The sequence below is a fragment of the Coenobita brevimanus genome, chromosome 58, assembly GCF_032717465.1.
Source record: "Coenobita brevimanus isolate Jiangsu-jjx chromosome 58, ASM3271746v2, whole genome shotgun sequence".
NCBI classification, from domain to species: domain Eukaryota; kingdom Metazoa; phylum Arthropoda; class Malacostraca; order Decapoda; family Coenobitidae; genus Coenobita; species Coenobita brevimanus.
In genome coordinates this window covers 27,501,809-27,521,522 of record NC_137011.1, presented here as the reverse complement: position 1 = coordinate 27,521,522, position 19,714 = coordinate 27,501,809, and the positions used below count along the sequence as shown (strand labels likewise).

General features: G+C 39.9%; 1 protein-coding gene across 1 annotated transcript in view; it reads left to right on the top strand.

Annotated features, from left to right (window-relative positions):
* Nucleotides 1–927: 927 nt before the first annotated feature.
* LOC145402704 (uncharacterized) overlaps nucleotides 928–19,714 on the top strand; it is a 40,326-nt gene continuing 21,539 nt past the window's right edge. Inside the window, exons 1-7 of the mRNA XM_080274675.1 lie at nucleotides 928–1,012; nucleotides 1,743–1,849; nucleotides 4,723–4,845; nucleotides 5,009–5,229; nucleotides 5,705–5,833; nucleotides 13,761–13,919; nucleotides 14,223–14,313. Coding sequence (XP_080130801.1) covers nucleotides 928–1,012; nucleotides 1,743–1,849; nucleotides 4,723–4,845; nucleotides 5,009–5,229; nucleotides 5,705–5,833; nucleotides 13,761–13,919; nucleotides 14,223–14,313 — 915 coding nt within the window. The remainder of the gene's footprint in view (nucleotides 1,013–1,742; nucleotides 1,850–4,722; nucleotides 4,846–5,008; nucleotides 5,230–5,704; nucleotides 5,834–13,760; nucleotides 13,920–14,222; nucleotides 14,314–19,714) is intronic.

The following is a 19,714-nucleotide window of genomic DNA, read 5'->3' as shown; positions in this document are numbered from 1 at the left end:
CCCTAAAAAAAACATAGACCACACTAGATATTCAGTGAAGAAAACCAAACTGACCACAGAAATTAACAAGAAAACCATATTGTTGATGAAAACAGGTCGTGAAAGAGCCAGTGCTATTGTTTTCTTTTCATAATTCTTAGAGACCAAGATGAATGAATAATAGTTTTGGTAGAAATCTGAGTGTAAGTGACTTCGATGGCTAAGGAATTCTTAAAGCGAGAGGAAGTTTGAATGAACGTTCAATTATTTAAGTTGCGACTAATAAATAATATAAATAATTTTTGGAATGTTATTCATATGCTTGTAATTTTTCATTTTTATTCATTTAGCTTGAAACACGGCATGCGACCCGACTAGAGACTTGGAGTTTATTAATACTCAGAAATTATAAGACAAGAGTAATGATATTCCCAAAGAGATTTTTGTTTCATCATTTCAGCCAAGACTTATATCATTTTCTCATTAACAGTATGTGGAATGACGTTGTGGCAAAATACAGTACAGTATCTTATTTCCTGAATTCGGTGACTTTTATTTTCTGACATGGTCTGTCTGTCCATCTATCATTCTTTCTTTCTCGTTGTTTCTTTCTTTTCGTTTCTTCTCTTGCTACCTTGGAAGACCATTTGTAGTGACGTGACTGGAAACGGTTTTCATTCATCCCTCCACAACCTGATGTCTCTCCCTAGGCTGGAAAAAAATAATCCTGAAACATTAAGAACGAGAAATTCAGGTGTAAGGTGAAAAATAAATTTCCATGGAGTTGCCGCTACGACATCTCTGATTGCAACGAGAATATATATATATATATATATATATATATATATATATATATATATATATATATATATATATATATATATATATATATATATATATATATATATATATATATATATATATATATATATATGTCCTCTGGCAGATATGACGGATGCAGCCATCACACTGGCCGTCACCCTGCTTGCCGTCAACTTCTACCTTGGTGCTGCTGCCTTTATTCCTACTATTGGTGAGTAAGCAGGTCTTAAGCCTACAACTATAAGGACACATTTTTGTGTTCTATTCATGCTATTATCAATTTTTATTTAGCTTGAGATAGATCCATGTCAGTTAAAGAAAAGTTCAAAACTAAATGTAAACCCTCCATTTTGACACTAAAATATTACCTAAGGTGAAAAAGTATTATCTAGAGCAATCTTTTTTTTTTTTTTTGGCCTATCAACCATTGGGGCCAAAGCCCCTGGTCATTGAGGCCGTATATATATATATATATATATATATATATATATATATATATATATATATATATATATATATATATATATATATATGGGAGGAAATGTACGCTGAAGATAAAATATACCATTATACTGGAAATTATAATCTACAGTGAGATGGCTCTGATAATCACAGAATTTCAACAACTGTTTCTTTAGTTATCAACTCATCTGCAAAGGAGTATGACTTTCTATCCACTGTAATCTTTTTAACCCCTGATAATATATATATATATATATATATATATATATATATATATATATATATATATATATATATATATATATATATATTCTTGTCTGAATGCTTTTTTTCAGTTTTAGTACCGTAAGAGCACATTAGTCTAAATGTAACGCCTCCAATTCGAAAACTCTCCCTTATGCTGAATAAAATCTTCGGGGGAGACCACAATTAAGCTTTAAAACAATCACTGCATTCACGAGATTAACATCTCAATACAGGTGAGGATGTCAGGGCAGCAGCGATGGTGGATTTGCTGAACGCCATCCTTGAAGCTGCTCCACAGCATGGGGACTTTGTTATTCTCATCACCGACAAATGCTCTCTGGTAAAATTACGATAACAAGGTGAAACAATATTGCCTACTAAAAAGATTGTTACGAATCTAAAAATTCCTTAATGGGTATGGGGTTGTAAGTACCGAACACTAAGACTGCACAGCAATACAGTTCTACAGCTGGTTAAAAATAGCAGTGAAAACACTAATTATATTTACAAACTAATTCAGTCATTTGCAGTAAAGGTCTTTAGTCATATGAATAAATAAACTTTATCATACAGCACTGGATATTAAGATAACAGCACAATCTGACACAAAAATATTTCATTGCTCTAATGATTTTTAACAGCTTAATAATGTAGAGTAGCTGAATATCTTCGCACAAACGTCAAAGGAGAGTTTTAAAATGAATGCAACAATACAGTAATTAGTTGTAAAAATAAGTAGCTGAAGAAAAATGAGTCTCAGTGCCAGCTGCAGTACCGGGACACGTGACACTAGGCTTGGCCAACAAACCCACATATGCAAAGATTTGTAGTGTTACAAGTAGCATCCCCACGCCATCCCACTGTGTTGATACATTGCTGCGGAGGACAAAGTCAGCCATGCACATGCATAAATGTACATAAATAAATGTGTTTTTGGATTGGCCCGAATGACCTACATCTTCTTTTCCACTAAGCGCATGTGTCTTTGGGTGGAGTTGTGACTCGAGATATTTGCTGGTGCAGGAAGTTAGATTCGTGTAAGCCAAATATATTCCATCCAACCAATCAAAGTAAAGTGTTAGTTAATATGGTGACCTAGAGAAGAACGATGCAATAAAAATATGGAAGTATGAACTATTTAAAAATTCTTTATTTTTTTCGTTATTAAATACAATAACTGATCCCCTCAAAATGTATACGGCAAGAAGGGAGAAAAGAACATAAATGAGCATTTCCATGACACATGCCCTTAAACCTTAGATAAGAATGCCGTTCGATGCAGATATTACGTTTGAGTCTAAGTTTAGGAGTGATGGTTTCTCAAGTACTTTTTTTTTTTTTTTTTCACATTTAACGTCGCCAACCACAAAAAGTAAATAACAGTGGGAAAATACAATGTAGTCACATACACACACACACACACACACACACACACACACACACACACACAACGAATATATTAAAAGGCTCATTGCGACAAATGTATCCACTGAAACAGGACGTAAAGAAATTGCCAAAAGGGTCAGTCCGCCATGAGAGAGAAAGGAGTTTCATTACAAAATCTGAATGGCAGGAAATGGATAGAAGGATGAAAGTAGCAAGGAATTATATCCAAAGTATTGTTTATATTTCACCAAAAGTGAAAAATTGAGATCGCACTGTCAACAGTAAGATAGTTTTCCTAAGGAGTTTAAATCTCACGTGCTGGCAGTGATATGATGTACATTTACTACTCTCAGATGAAAAAGGAAAATGTAAGGGTAAATCATAAAAGTAAAACTATGGAAACTAGATTTGTTTTCAAGTCAAATATCACTTTTACAGTCCCTTTAACTTTTCATTAACCCACCCCGTCCCGGAGACGTGAATTCACGTCCTCATATGATGTGCACTCATATCCCTGAGACGTAAATTAACGCGGCAACATTGCAAGGTCCCTAATTTGCACAATTTTCAATTTTCGAAAGTGATTTTGGCACGTATACACGGGAAAAAACCTTCCACTACAAAATGCCAGGCAGGGACAATGCCTTACCCAGCTTGACCTCCTCCCCCCCCCTGCATGACCTTTTCTCAGCAATTCACCTGTTATCAGTGACCTGGCCAGTAAAGCCATGTCATGCCACGGCACGAAATTCAGGGCCAGAGTGATTCCCCAATCGATGACAATGTGGAGGACAAACATTAAAGGAAGAAACAGTCAGAAATGATGATCAGGTAATGTGGCAAAAAAAGGTCAGGAATGGTGATGAATTAGTGAGTGAAACAATGCTTATAATGACTATATTACCGTTTGAAAACCAATATACTCTCGTACTACATATAAATTCGTACCAAATAAATAAATAAATACCATTTATGAGTGGTGTGGAATAGTTATCTTCCCACAGAACTCGTTTTCTTTGCAGCCAGCCTGATAGAAAACCCTGTAAGGTAAGGAGGTACTCCTACCTGGATTGAGTATTTTAAACCTCAGGTGAGCGATTTCTCTATGAATTTTCGATGTTTCTCACCAAAAGCGGATGTTTGAGCCAAAAAAAAAAAAAAAAGGTCCAAAAATGTCGGGACTGGGGCGTACCATTGCCCAGAAAACGTCGGGATGTGGCAGGTTAAAGACCCCCTTAATCAACATCTTCACCAACCTCCATTATTTCTTCTTATAATTTATATAAACTATACATAGCCTCTAGCAAAATTATATCTACTGTTCTCAGTACGGACAGTTCATATTAATGCCATACAGTGTCTTGAATCCAGTGAAGTTATGTGGACCCAAACACACGCACATGCAGTCCTTGCAGTATTCATTTCTGTGTCAGACTTAACTAGTTTTCTTGAACTCTTATTCGCATATCTCCTCACCCTTTCTTCTCCTCATTAAGATAGAAATGAGCTATTTTTTCATTATTTCAAATATTTCCTCTAACTAGTACAATCCATCCCTAGCCGCCCTCTCTCATAACAGCCGTTGGTGTTGTGGTATCTACCATCATATTCAATAATTGCCACACATAGACATTGAAGAAGCTGCTAGCCATTCGTTAGAGAGGTCTTTCAGTGTTAGTTAGCAGTTTAGTTCTATGTACACACAATAAATGTGTAATATTCAGTTTTCAACTACACATCACAGATTTCATAACCTTTGCATCACTTATATATCATTTGTCTTTTGTCTTCTACATTATGCTGGATGCTCTAAAAATATGTTTGCAGCTTGATCATGTTGCTGAGGTTGCAGCACCGTGGGGTATGGGCATGTTCGAAGTGGCAGGGAGCACTCAGGATGCCAACGTGACACAGGCACAGCTCTCTCGAGTGGTTGGCCAGGCTCGCAAGGTATGCCAGTCTCCTACCACTGCTGAGACAGATAGGTCACTTACATTACAGCTTAGGGGGAAGGGTCACAGTTATATTACTCATGACCAAAGTAGGTTGCAATTGCTACCACTGAGTTGGGTAGGTCAGTGAACTAAATAGTAGTACCTGGTGACGTCCCCAGCTACGGCAGATGTCATTGTCCGTGACGGTGATGGTAGTGAGCGATGATCCAGTGTTCCTAGACGCCTTTGCCAAGTGGTCCCTCGAGGGCCGCCTCCTGATATGGTCGACGAGGCTCCTTGTCCTCACCCACCTGCCACTTCACCGCCTCCAGCATATCCACAACACACTTGCCATGACCAACTCCATGTTGCTTCATTTTACTTATGATCCATCATTCAGGTTTGAGATTAATTTGCTATGGTACTCTTAGGATGATAGTACTGTAAGAAACAAATAAGTAACTTGGATTAAATAAGTGTAGAGAACAAACCTTGTGGCTTTTGTTTAAATCTTTTTCTCTTTTTTAAGACTTTATTAAAGGACCAGTAACAAGAAGGGTATCTCTTTTACAGTAAGCGGTCCTGATAAGTAATGCAAAATACCAAGGAAAATTTGAATATTTACTTTAGCTACATGTTTAGTACAGTTCCTCCTGAATGGACTACTTAAAAAATGTTTAGACAGCATTTATAACACTGACAAAATGCATATGAATCTATAATCAGAGTGTATTTCACAGTGTCTCAATTTGTCTGTGAATCTGTGATACTTAACTGTTCACTTTTCACCGTATGTTGCATTAGGTTTGCATTATTCCTGTGTAGTGTGCAGGCTGCTGGGCACGATCATCAAAATATATTTTTTTATATTTCAGAGTACAAATTTACACTGAGCTACCCTATAGTCAGCCAGGAACACAGCCAGTGACCTTAGCCACCTGGTCACCTGGCAAAGGATTTGCCAAGAAATCCTCGACTTCATTTTATTTTGACAAATTTTCCAGGTAATCTCTTCTGTTTAACTTTTTTTTTTTTTTTTTTTTATGTGTCCGACTCTGGGCAAAGGCTTCAGGGCCTATATCTCGGGGGCAGTAGCCTATCCCAAGGCCCAGTAGTCCTCCTACACCTCCACATGTCACCACTTCGGCGCTAACACCCACCGTCCATATTGAATACATGCTAGGGCTGTCTCATACAGGACTGGTGTATTGGTATTAACGGGGGTATTTTTACGACATGTCGGCGGGTCATCTGGTAGATCAGGAAAGTCTGCTTCTATGAAATTCAAATCCTTAAACTGTTCCCTGCCCCAGCCGGGTTTACACAGTAGTTTCTGCTTCGGTTTATACACATGTAATACAATTATGGAATTCTGTGCAGGCACCAAAATCAGTTGTTTCTTTTGGCGTATCAAAAGAAGAGAATGTATGCCTTTACCCCTGGGGTCCCCATCCATATTTTTATCTAGTTTAAAACACTGCTCAAATCGTGCTGGGTCGTGTGCACGCTGAGGCAGAAGTGTTGAAACCTAAGTTGTTAGATGTAAAAAAAAGTAATTTTATCATGAACACATCCGAATCCGAATAATAAAATAAAAATTGTTGAACTGGGAAAATAACAATAATGTTCACTTTCTCACTGTACCGACGGAAATTGATGTAGTAGTATTAAATAAAATAGTATGGACGGAAGGAAGGAAGGAAGTCTCTAGGAGTCTATCGCAACAATAATTAATGTAAAAAAAAAAAAAAACTAAGTCTTGGAGCTGATTGTGTTTTAAAAAATTCAAGCTACAGGCCGTAGCTGGTTTTAACCTATAGAATGTTTAAAAGTGCTGATTTCTACTGCAGAATCGTGAAAAGAATGTCTTTACAAATATCATAATTAGAACCAGAGACAGAAAATTTGTACAGTTACTGAGACTGGTGGATGATACATTTCTTACCCAGAACACACAGACAACAGTGATTCATTTCCCAACTTCACTATACCGCCGCTAACTGATTTATATTTTTTCATTATTTGGTATGGATATTAAGACAAAAATGTCAAAGAGCCTAATGCAGTAATCAAAAGTTAAATGAATGTAATCACCCTAGACCTGAATGAATTATAAGAGAATGATCAAAGTTTCATGGAGGATCATTTACATATATTACTACTGGACACATAGAGGTTTTCAATGTACAGGGTGTTGAAAAGTGTTTACTTTTATTGTAGAATTGTGCAGGACCAGTCTTTACAAAGAGAATTAAGAGAAACATAAGAAGATATTGTTATGAAGGGGGATTTGCCAGTTAGGTAGTCTCGTACCTTCGAGACGTTTCTCGTACCTTAAGTTCCTGTACGAGTCATCAGAGTTGCCAGTTTGCCTGATGTTTAGTTAATTCGTAAGTTAAACATTCATTTATTTTTATGCTCTTTTTCTTTATAATGTTTTATTTTTGTGATTGCTTGTTAAATTATGTAATTTAAGTTCGTGTGGTAAATGATTTAGTGTTACGTAATGTGAGCCAATTCTGCATGTTTTGATGTGTCTGAGTTGGCAACTGTTGCCCGTCGAGAGTATACTCGTAAAAAGTAGACGTTTTTTTAATAATCAAGCTTATATAAGATGGGGTAGAGATTATTACAAGTTTAGTCGGGTTTCAGGTCAATTTGTATGAAGTGCAGTCTGTTTTGGTGTAGTGCAGTGTCAGTGAAGATTATATTTTTTTGGTACTTGTGAAAATAATGGCAAACAGTGACAGGTTAGTGAAGTTTATATATCAATGGTACATGAGAAAACAGTGGAGTGTCAAGCATTAAGTGTGATAACTGTGAATTGTTAAGCATTAAGGGTGACAGCACTAGTAAAGTGTGCATAGCTCCAGTGTTTGTGAGAACAGTGAAGTTGGAACGCATTAAGTGGAATTATTTGGAAAATAAAGACAGTGAACATTAAGGAGCCAGTGTTTATTTTTGCCTCAGCTGATCTTGTGTACTGCACACCTAAAGGCTGACCATATGAAGAACAACTCACTGGGCAACGTCCTTCCTGTAATGTACTACTGCTGTTGGAGCCTGTGGCAGTGTGTGGACTGGGACGTAACATTGGCGTCAGGAGTCTGGGATTATTATTTCAGGGCTGCAGTGAGTCTAATCTTCGACATGGAACAAGATGATGTCCAGACAAAAGGCCGAGCAAGGCAGGAAGACAAGGTGACATTGGCTGCAATCATGAAGCTATTGGAAGTACGAAGTGTCCAACTACTGGCAATGATTGAAGGAGAGAAAGAACTTAAAGAACTATCACAGGCACGAACTCTATTAGTGAAGGCACTTTGGGAACAACTAGAGGCACAATGTGAAGAACAAAAAGAACGATATGAGCAACTTCAAGAGGTATCAGAGGAGCAACAGAGGGAATTACACCCGAGGATGCAAGGACAGCTACAGTAGATGCATTCATGGGGGAAATCAAGGAAGAACAGCAACAGCTTAAGGAGGAAGTGGATGCCAAGCTAGTGCAGCAGAAATGTGAGGTAAGCAATAATGTGACAGAGTGTAAACACCATGTGGACGAACAGTTGAAGACAATTAGTGAGGAATCATTGATGGAGTGCAAACAGCATGTAAACGAACAGCGGAAGACAGTTAGTGAGGAATTAGTGACGGAGTGCAAACAGCTTGTAGACAGCCAGCTAAAGATTAGTGAGGGAATTGTGATAGAGTGCAGACAGCATGTAGGTAGCCAGTTGAAGCATGTACAGTAGTCAATTATGAGAAGATAATCAGTGTGAAAATTGAGGCTGTAGAGAAATATTGCACTGCTGAGCCTCAGGTTAGTGTACACGGAGCATATGAAGGGAGTGGACAGTGTATGGTGAATCTTGATGGATCCCGGGCATCTGAAGATGGCATTGCAGGGTTGAATAATCAGAATGTTGGAGGTTCCAGTCCTGGACATAATTATGATGCCTCAGTCTTTAGGCCCCAAACCAGTGAAGTGCATGGCTATAACGGGGATCCAGTTAAGAAGAAACCTCAAGAAAGTGATGGTAGAGTATCTTGGGAAGCTTACCGTGCACAGTTTCAGTTACTTGCAGATCAGAATGGTTGGAATGATAAGAAGGCTGCAGAAGACCCACCACTGAAGAAATGCAAGAGAACCTTGATGAATAGTGTGCGAGAAGACAAAAGGACAGACGACATGCAGCGTAGTAGGAATGGGAATTGTAGGAAGAAATGCTGCTGTACTGTAGTAACTGGGACGGCACCAGACAGAGAAGACCTAGGAAGGATGCTGATGGAGGGTGCAGATTTGCAACCGGTGCTGGAGTGGCTGCAGCAGAGTGCAGTGTGACCATCTTAGGAAGAAGATTCCAGGTTAAGCCCTGCGACCAGGAGTTACTGGAGTCAGTGGGACCTTCTTTGTCTGCACAATGGACTACTGGAACGTCAGTGGGAGACGCCCAATGGCCTCAGCGAGTGTTGGCGACTGGTGGTTCTGAGGAAGATGCAGTCTGAGATCTTGGATGAGTCCCATAACCAGATCACTAAAGGGCACCTGGGAGTGAAGACAGTTCTAAGCCGGCTGCGACACAAGTTCTATTGGACCGGCATGCATCAGGATGTTGAAGAGTGGTGTCGGACCTGTGGTGTGTGCTGTGTCAAGAAGAGGACCAAGACCTTCCAGGAGGAGTGGACTGTGTGGAGGAACAAGAACATCGTCGGAAGTGGCATAGAAGAAGACCTGATAAGTTGAAAGATTATTTTGTGTACAGTTGGATGTTTCGTTAGGCTTAGGGTTTATGTTTGTATATACTGTGTATTTTTGTCGGGACGACAAAGAACTAGGGATGGAGTAATGTTATGAATGGGGATTTGCCAGTTATGTACTTTCGTACCTTCGAGACGCTTCTCGTATATAAGTTCCTGTACGAGTCATCAGAGTTGCCAGTTAGCCTGTTGTTTGTGAGCGTAGTCATTTCGTAAGTTAAACATTCGTTTATTTTTATGCTCTTTTTCTTTATAATGTTTTATTTAAGTGAATGCTTGTTAAATTATGTAATTAAAGTTCGTATGGTAAATGATTTAGAGTGTTATGTAATGTGAGGCAACTCTGCATGTTTTGATGTGTCTGAGTTGGCAACTGTTGCCCGTTGAGAGTATACTCGTAAAATGTAGACGTTTTTCGAATAATGCAAGCTTATGTAAGATGGGGTAGAGATTATTACAAGTTTAATCGGGCTTCAGGTCAGCTTGTGTGATGTGCAGTCGGTTTTGGTGTAGTGCAGTGTCAGTGTAGTGTCAGTGGAGCTTGTATATTTTGGTACTTGTGAAAACAGTGGCAAACATTGACGGGTTACTGAAGTTTGTATATCACTGAAGTTTGTATATCACTTGAAAACACATATTTTCCCTTCATCTTCGTGCTAGAGCCATACCCCAAAAGATGACTCATAGAATACATTTTCGACTGTGTGCTTCCAAACGAGCAATGACAACCTTATGGTTTACTGTACATTATTAATTTTCTCCACCTCAGTTTCGTGCAATTTCTTGCCAATACTTCGCATACGTCCTAGCAGTCCTCCTCCAATAACCAGTAACCAAATTCCGTGTTTATGGCAAAGTGCTAATTACCAACCTCTTTTATGTACACTGAACTACATTCAGCTCCACAGATAAATATACAATACTGACAATTTTTAACCCTTGTGTAGTGTTCATGTTTTTGTTACTCAGCTAATGTCTGCGGGTCTGGTGGACCCACCGCATTCTTGGGTCAATACAGCCATAACAATTTTTGTAAAAATACCAGATGTTTACTTTATCCCAATTATAAGCAACAAAGACAGCATATACGGTTAATATTTACCATTATAAATAACAGTAATATCCTTTTTTTTTTTATAAAACGTAAGGAAAAGGAAAAATCAATATCAACATCCGGGTGGAAAAACATGTATATTTTGAACAAATCTCAGTGAAACAATGTTAAAAAATTGAACACATTTATGTCTGTCTACAAAAGACCAGCCTCACTGAACAGATTCTGCGTCTATCTGTCTTTATCTGTCTGTCTGTCTGTCTGTCTGTCTGTCTCTGTCTGTCTGTCTGTCTGTCTGTCTCTCTCTCTCTCTCTCTCTCTCTCTCTCTCTCTCTCTCTCTCTCTCACACACACACACACACACACACAATGTACATTATAGTTGGTCAAGGTAAGAAAGTCAGACATATAACATATGCAACAGCATCTCACACAATTACTTCAGGTTCTGCAGATGGTTGTTCTGTGAGTCAGGCTGAAGGGGCACCAGCATCCTCCTCCTGAATCCTCCTCACGATGGCTGCAGAAACTGGGGTTCTTGGGATATGTTGTCTTCTCTGGATTTCAGGTCTCACCAATGCCTTGCCCAGCTCCTCGAGAAAGAGTCGTCTCTTCTGGAGCTTTCCTGTGTTCCAGTCTGGGTTGAGCGCTATCCAGATGACAAAATCATTGTACGCTATGTCCAAGATGTTGAAAAATATCACAAGTGGCCAGCGTAGGATTCTCCTTTTGCAGCTGTGGCCGATCACCAGCTTGTCCATTTTGTCCATCCCTCCTTTTGTCGCATTATAATCCATGATGATTTCTAGTGTTTGATGCTCCTGGCCGCATAGTCTCCTATCCCTATGCAGCATACTCATGAGTACCACATTTTTTTTTTTTTTTTTTTTTTTTGGCACATAGGACACCATTGACGTGTCGGCTGTGACCACAAATTTGGAAGAGTTGACGGGCCTGTTCTTTGTAGTTGTACCCACAAGACAGAGGGTAAAATGTGCGGGAATGTCGGAGTAGACAGGTTTCGGCGCTTGAAATGTAACAATGTTGCAACACTGTGTATGAATAGTAGGAGCAGAAAAAAAAACTCACACACACACACACACACACACACACTAACAGCAGGCCATGTAGGAGGAGGACAGAGTGAAGGGACACAGTACCTCTACACCTCTATTAGCCTCGGGTCCAGTGGACCCGAACACCACATGTGTAATACAAAAGTGTAGGTGGGGTGTACAATGTGAAGTAATTGAAAATGTGTTATTCTATATGTTCTTCACAGAAAATGAGCCAAGGCCAAAGAGTCTGAGGTTGAAATAATAATAAATCACATTATTTTTGTTTTGGTAAACATTGGAAATAGGTCCCACAGATCCGAACACTAAACAATGGTTAAGGGCACATGTAAATCGCAAGGAATAAATGCTTGATACGCAATTAGGTGAAATAAAATCGTTCGTCTCCTAGATCTATCAATAGTAGTGTTTCTCATGGCTCTTTCCAATCAGCAACTCTCTTCCTTTTATTCATTAATGACCTAAGCTATGCATTTAACCCTATCCATTCATAAGCTGATGATTCCATCCTTCACCTTTCCATTCGCTTCCTGCAGCGTCCATCTCAGCAGTTACTTCAACAAGCAAGAGATGAGGTTATGGCACACCTAATGTCTGACTTGGCTCGTATATCTGTCTAGGTTAAAAGTAATCATGCTGTTTTAATGCGTCAAAAACTCAGTTCTTACACCTATCAGCCCGTCAAAATCTTCCACAGGAATACCCAGTAATGTTTAATAATATCCAGCTCATTCCTGCATCACCTTTAAACATACTTTGGGTTTCATTCTCTCGGGATTTGTCATGGAAAGATCATGTTACATCACTTGTAAAATCTGCTTCCATGGGATTAGGTGTCCTAAGATGATTCCATGCCTTCTTTACCCCTGCACAATTGTTGAATTTATACACGGGTTATGTGGGGAGGCTCCCCACATACCGCTATTCTCAACAAGGTGGAGTCAAAGGCTTTTCATCTCATTAACTCTCCTCCTCTTACTGGCTCCCTTCAACCTCTGTTTCTTTGCCACACTGTTGCATCTTTATCTCCTTTCTATCTCTACTTCAATGGTCACTGCTCCTCTGAACTGTCTGCTTGCATACCCCCACCACTACGACGGGCACGTAGCTCACATCTAGCAACAAACTATCATCTCTTTTCTATCCAAGTCTCTAATACAAGTGCTAACCGTTTCTCCCAGTCCTTCATTTATGCAACATCACTCTGGAACTCTCTCCCACTGTTTGTATTTCCTGCTCCCTGTGATCTTCAGTCTTTCAGACACAGTGTGTCCAGGCATCTCTAAACGAACGGATCTTGAATTTGGTTCTCTATTGTATTGTTTCTGTTTTTTTTCTTAGAAGGAACTGTTTGCAGACTCCTGGCCTTTGGTTCCTTCTTCCTTGCTTAAAAGAATTTAAAAAAAAAGAAAAGCTAGCGGAACATGGCGTGACGAGTTAAAGGTCAGAACTGTCACAATCAGGAACAGAAAGGAGATGCCTGCATGAGCAGAAAGCAGGCAGTCCCACATTCATGACGGTATCAGATATATTGTAATACTGCTGAAAGGAGACCTACTCAACAGTTAGGTTCATTCAAAAATGCATAACAAAATATCAAGGTGAACATGCACAATATAGCCGGGAAATCGCGATTCCATGCACCGGTGTGAGTGGATCCCTCAGAGACATGTTTTGTTGTGTGGGCCTCAAGGGTGTTATTAGAGTACATACATATTTTTGTTCATTGTTTGGATACTAGAATTCCTCTTTACCTCATCACTCCTATGATGTATTTTGTGTTGTATTCTTGCTAGTTCCATAGGCTTTTTGCAACTAAGAGAAATATGCAAAGTGGATATATTGAATATAGCCTTCCTCTTACCCTATTAGAATGAAAACTTTAATTAAATTGAATGAACAGTAACCATTTGAACCGAACATAAATGAACTAAAGACTATTATGTCAATGACTGAAGATAGAAGAAGGGAGGGGCTGCTGTGGCAGTTAAAATCATATGCAGGGAAAATTTATTTTATTATTATTTTTCTTTACCCCAGGCTTACCCACCGACCCCGAGTGGTGGTATCAAGGGTGGTGGTGCCAACTGATACCACCGTGACCATCGACGACCCAGATTATCCCGGGGAGAAGAAGGTCATGGGCTTCAACTCGGAAAACAACCTGATGGAGACTATTGCTGCCAGTATGAACTTCCCGTAAATATGTTTGGAGTCAAATGTTTCGAAAGACCAAATGATGGGTGACTGGACGTGTTGTATGTTTCTGCTGTCAGTGTCACTTTCATGATTCCTACTACTGTTTCTGAATCCCACTCAGGCTGTTTATTAGCGTGATGTATGATAATATTGATGATGATTTCCCCTGTAATACATTTTGCTATTAACTCAGTATATGTAGCCCACTTTTCTTTATATTCTTGCGTTTATAATGAAAATTACATCAAATTTATTTAGTACAACCAAGGACGCTCACAGTAACAGGTTCATTATGCATTTCAGAATTAAATATGTGGAGCCAGGTGACGGGCAGTGGGGTATGATGGACAATGATGGGGAGTGGACAGGCATGGTAGGGATGGTGGACAGAAAGGTGAGACAGGTTAACCATTAACTGCTGGGGTTATACATAACACTGAACTGATGATTTGCTGACGGATGCCAGGATTGGACTCTGTACCAGCTTACCTTTCACGCCGGTGTTTGAATGCTGGTATATTCGATGGCTGGCTGTTGACTTCTGGCCTTGTAGCTTATAGAGATCAGCAAGCCCCAGTCGCGTGTTGGCTCTGGCTGCTGAAGTTTTTTTTTTTTTTTTTTTTTTTTATTACTCCACCTCCGCCCCGACAGTCACACTAACTTCTTCCCTTAAAAGTGATGTTAAAACACAAAGCTGAAGTAAGAAAAAAAACACACGTAGTGGTAACATGATTTTCAGGGAATACTGTCAGCATAAATAAAACAACATGTTGTGCTAAGAGATAGCATCATGTAGTATATTATAAAATAACAATTTTAAGTTTCGCCTAAATCTGTACCAGTTGAAAACATTTGGTTACGTTATTTGTGGTGTTTTTGTCATTAGTGTGCATTTATTACGTAATCCAAGTGCTTTTACAATACACAGCCATTATGCTACTTAGTAGATATATCAGAGTATCGGTAGACACTTTATGTGTAGGGATGGCTTCGATGAGCCTATAGGCCTTAACAAACAAAATCCATCATAGCTCCAAAATTCAAAGATTTTACACTTTTAAAAAAGTATAGCCATGATCCTCGAGATTATGTACCTAGTATATAACACTAACTTACACAGCAGACGAAAACACTGACTTCTCGATACTCTTGTTTCGTCTTTTCAAACAACCTAGCTCCAAATTGGCATAACCATTCACTTTTTTTTTTTTTTTTTCACCGAAATTGTTCTCCATTGGATATGCGCTGCTACAGTTACTGACAAAAAAATATTAATAATAATAAAAAGTCATAAAGTCACAGATCAGGAAAAGATCAACTCTAGGAAAGGGTGGATATAAATTTTTTTAGAACAATCGGTCATATGAATAAGGTCACAGGGCAAGGTCAAAGTTTGTCCTTTTACTCAGAAAGTTTTTATTCGATCTGGATTAAATTTAGTGCAGCAGCACAAGGTCAGACACTGATGAGGTGGTTATGTTTTTTGGAAGAATAAGGCAGTGGTCAATTCACAGGGCAAAGTCAACTTAAATACTTTTGATCCAGTTTGGACCAAACATCGGGGAAGCGTTGATGATCACCCAAGGATGAAGTTTTTCAAGTTTAAGAAAACAGGAAAATAGGTCAAGTTACACAGCAAGGTCAAAATTTTGATTTCAGATCGACTGTAAGTCACGGGCGTTGCACTCTCTTAGTTTTAATTCTGCATCATACTTGTACAGATCTCCTGAATGTCGTCCTGTCTCCTGCCAATTTACTGCCCTCCCCCCAACTTACACCCCCCTCTCTCATATACTTCTCTACTCCTTTCCTTCACCTCATCCTATGTCTTCCCCTCCCTCTGCCCTCCCCCCACTACACTCTCCTGTTACATACACTACACTCTCCTGTTAGTCTCTCACTCTCCATCCTCACCCCCGTTACATACACTACACTCTCCTGTTAGTCTCTCACTCTCCATCCCCTCCCCAAGGCCAAACCGCCTCAATGTATTTCTCCGAACTCTTTCTGTCACGTCTACATCCACATCACAAGGCTCTTTCACTTCTTCATTTATCAATTGTCTCTCCATGTAACTCTGAGTACTCCCTCTTATTATTACCGTCATGCGATTGTATGTAGCTCAAGGGGTTATCTTCGAAAAAAATATATATATATTAGTTATAGATTTGCATTAACCTATTCACTACCACTACTCTCTCGTAATTTGAAAATCTTACAGAATCCTGCCAAAGGCTTTTTAAAACTATTGAAACAATTATAAAAATAAATATAGTTGGGCATAAGAACACACACACACACACACACACACACGCATTATTATGGTACAACTATTACCGAACAATGCAACCATAAAAGTATGGGTAAAAAATGGGATCGAGTTACAATTTTTATTTATTTATTATTATTATTTTTTTTTGCCTGGATCTCGTTCCTGTATGTTTGGCACTAGGACCATCCCTGCATCATCCGTCTTATAAAAATGTATTTCATACATGCAATGAGGGTACTGCATCTAGCACATAGTCTGTACCATTTGTTCAATAAACTCGAAGGAGCTCCTAGATGGTAATGAACTCTCTTGTTCTTCTTCGTGATGCGTTTGACAGTACACAAGGGAATTGACTTTTGAGAGTCAGTTTGGGGTGAAAATCATCACCTGCTGTTGGGTTACCCAAGGGAATGCAAATTCCCAGCATGGAGCCGTTAAACACTCTCCCTACGTGAGATTCTTTTTAAAAAATGAGATTAAGCAAGATGAACTAGAAACAAGACAGTAGGCGATGATGGCCACTTCAAAGAGGACCAAGCTTTGGCCCACCCAAGGTACAAATTATGGGTGGTGCTACCAGTGACTGGAAGCGAGTTTCGACACTAAAAGTCATTTCTATGTGGAGGTATTCCAGTGCAACATTCCACCCAAGAATCATTGCCCTAGCTTAATAATCTCTGGAGCCTTAGCATTTCACGTTAGCAAGGCCGTAATTTTGGCGCTTTTCGTATTTTCTGCACTTGATGACATTTGACCCCAGACCTGGCAGATTTAGGTCATGCATGTGCGAACCAGTCTTGTAGTACTCATTAACGTCTATAAGCATGCAAAGTTTCATTCGATTCTATCCACCTGCTGTGGAGCTGGGGAGCTTGAAATTCGTGGAATGGCCCACCAGAGGTACAGCTTCAAGGTAGCGCTGCCAGTGGCTGAAAGTGAGCTTTGACGCTAAATGTCATTTTGTATGGAGATACTCCAGTGCAACATTCTACCCAAGAATCATGGCCCTGGCTTGATAATCATCGGAGCCTTAGCATTTCATGCAAGCAGAGTTGTGATTTTAGCTACTTTCACCAATTATGCATTTGATGACCTTTGACCCTTGACCTGGCCAATGAAGCACACAGGTATACACAAAAAGTTGTAGTACTATACTCGCGTCAGTGAGAGGTGGCAGAGAAACGCCTCCCTCAAGGTGGAGTGAGGAAACGGCTTTCTTCTCTCATCTCTGGTTGGTCTGCAAGATGAGCAGAATAGGGAGGTGTGAGAGCACTTACATTTCCCTCTAGTATTTTGTTAGGAATCACGTATTTCTTCCTGGAATTAGTCCAGACGCCATCGTGTGCGAATATGTTATCACAAGAACGTATAGAAACCTATATATTCTCTATGATAATGAGCTAATTTTGATAAGGGTATAAAAGTTTGCTAAAATATGTGCCACGAAAGTCCTAAAACCAGCCACTGAGATTCTCTTACTGTCACCAAATTGATCGCCACTGTTCTAAGCCTTTAATTATTGGCAACAAGAGTTAATATGCATACCCCTGGGGGTAGGTTTTTTTTTTTCAAGAATACTCCCCCAGTATCCCTGCTTGTCGTAAATGGCGACTAAAAGGGCTGGCGGAGGGTTAGTGCCCCTCCCCGGAAAACAACTAACTGAAAAGACAAACAATAAGCCTCGGACAAGAACTGACCCAAAGATGACGACCAAGGACCGGACAAAGGACATGGTAATCGGAACATGGAATGTAAGGGGAGCGAATGATGAGGTGAAAGAGAGGGAGATTGTCCAGGTGCTTGAGGGTGCGAAAGTTGATGTATGCGGAATAACTGAAACTAAATGGAGAGGTGAGAGTGTGAGAGAATGGGAGTATGGATGGGGTATATGTGCAGGAGTAGTAAGAATGAGAGGGCAAAAGAAGGAGTATGTATAGTTATGAGTAAAAGATGGAAGAAGGACACAAGAGAGTATGGATCAGTTGGGTCAAGGATTGTGTGGGTAAGATTGAAAGTTGGAATACAAATGTGGGCGATTGTGTGTGTGTATGCGCCAACGCAAGATCGTGTATGCAGAGTGAGAGAAGAGTTCTGGACAAAGGTGGAAGTGTGCATGGAAAAGTTTGGAAGGAATGAGAGAGTGTTTTTGATCAGTGATATGAGTGGTAAAGTTGGGAATGTGAAGGTGGATGGAATAGTTGGTGAGTGGGGTGTGCCTGGTGAGATAGATGAGAATGGCAGTGCGTTAGTGGACATTTGTGCCTGGAGGGGGTTGGTGATAGCCAATACCCTCTTCAGGCACAAAATGATCCACAGGTATACATGGTGAATGATGAGAAGGATGGGTGGTGAACCGAATGAAAGGAAGGCAATGATTGATTATGTGTGTGTGGATGAAAGGATGCGAAAATGTGTAATGGATGCAAGAGCTTATAGAGATTGGGGGGGGGTGGACTTTCTTCATGGTGGCCAGAATCAAGATCCAAAAAAGATGGAGAAATAGAAGAAGGGAAGAACGGGAAGAAGGAGTATTCGTATGGAGAGTGGAAAGGTTACAAGAGGATGAGAAAAATTCAGAGTATAAGAGAGAAGTGGAGGAACGATTGGGCAAGTATGAATTGGAGCAGATGGGGGACGTGGAAGGTGTGGGCAGGATATTCACAGAAGAAATATGTGCAGCATGTGATGTGGTGTGTGGGATGAAGAGAAGTTGGAGGGGGGTGCAAGGAACAGCGTGGTGGAATAAAGAGGTGAGACAGGCTGTGGCACGAAAGAAGAAAGCATACAATGAGTGGATGAGAAATAGGGGCGTGGAAGAAGTTGAGAGGTGGAAGAGAGAGTTATATGTAGAAAGAAAGAGAGAGGTGAAAAGATTAGTAAGAGAGAGTAAGAAGAGAGTGGATGAGGAATTTGGAAGGAACTTGAGTGTAAAGTGGAGGGACTGTAAAAAAATGTTCTGGAAAGAGGTGAAAAGAGTAAGACAGGGTGAAAGTGAAGTTAGCAGGGGAGTGAAAGATAAAAATGGTAGATTACTAGTGGAGAAGGGAGAAAAAGTGAGCAGATGGAGAGAACACTTTAAGGAATTGTTGAACATAGAGGATGGAAGTAATGCGAGTATAAGTGGCTGGGGAATGGCTGGGAGAAGGAGGGAGGTGAGAAGTCAGGAAGAAATCAGTAGGATAGAAGTTGTGGAAGCAATGAAGAAAGTCAAATTGGGGAAAGCCCCAGGAATTGATGGAGTGTGTGGCGAAATGCTAAAGCATGGGGGAGAGATAGTAGTAGAATGGATGTGGAAAATGTGCAGATTGGCCTGGGAGGAAGGTAGAGTCCTGGAGGATTGGAAGTCAGGTATAATTATTCCCTTGTACAAAGGAAAAAGGGAAAGTGTGTGGTAATCATAGGGGCATTTGTCTTCTTAGTAGGCCTATAATAGGAAAAGTGTATGGTAGGATACTTATTGACAGAGTTAGAGAAAGAACAGAGGAATTAGTTGGAGAAGAACAGGGAGGCTTTCGGAAGGGAA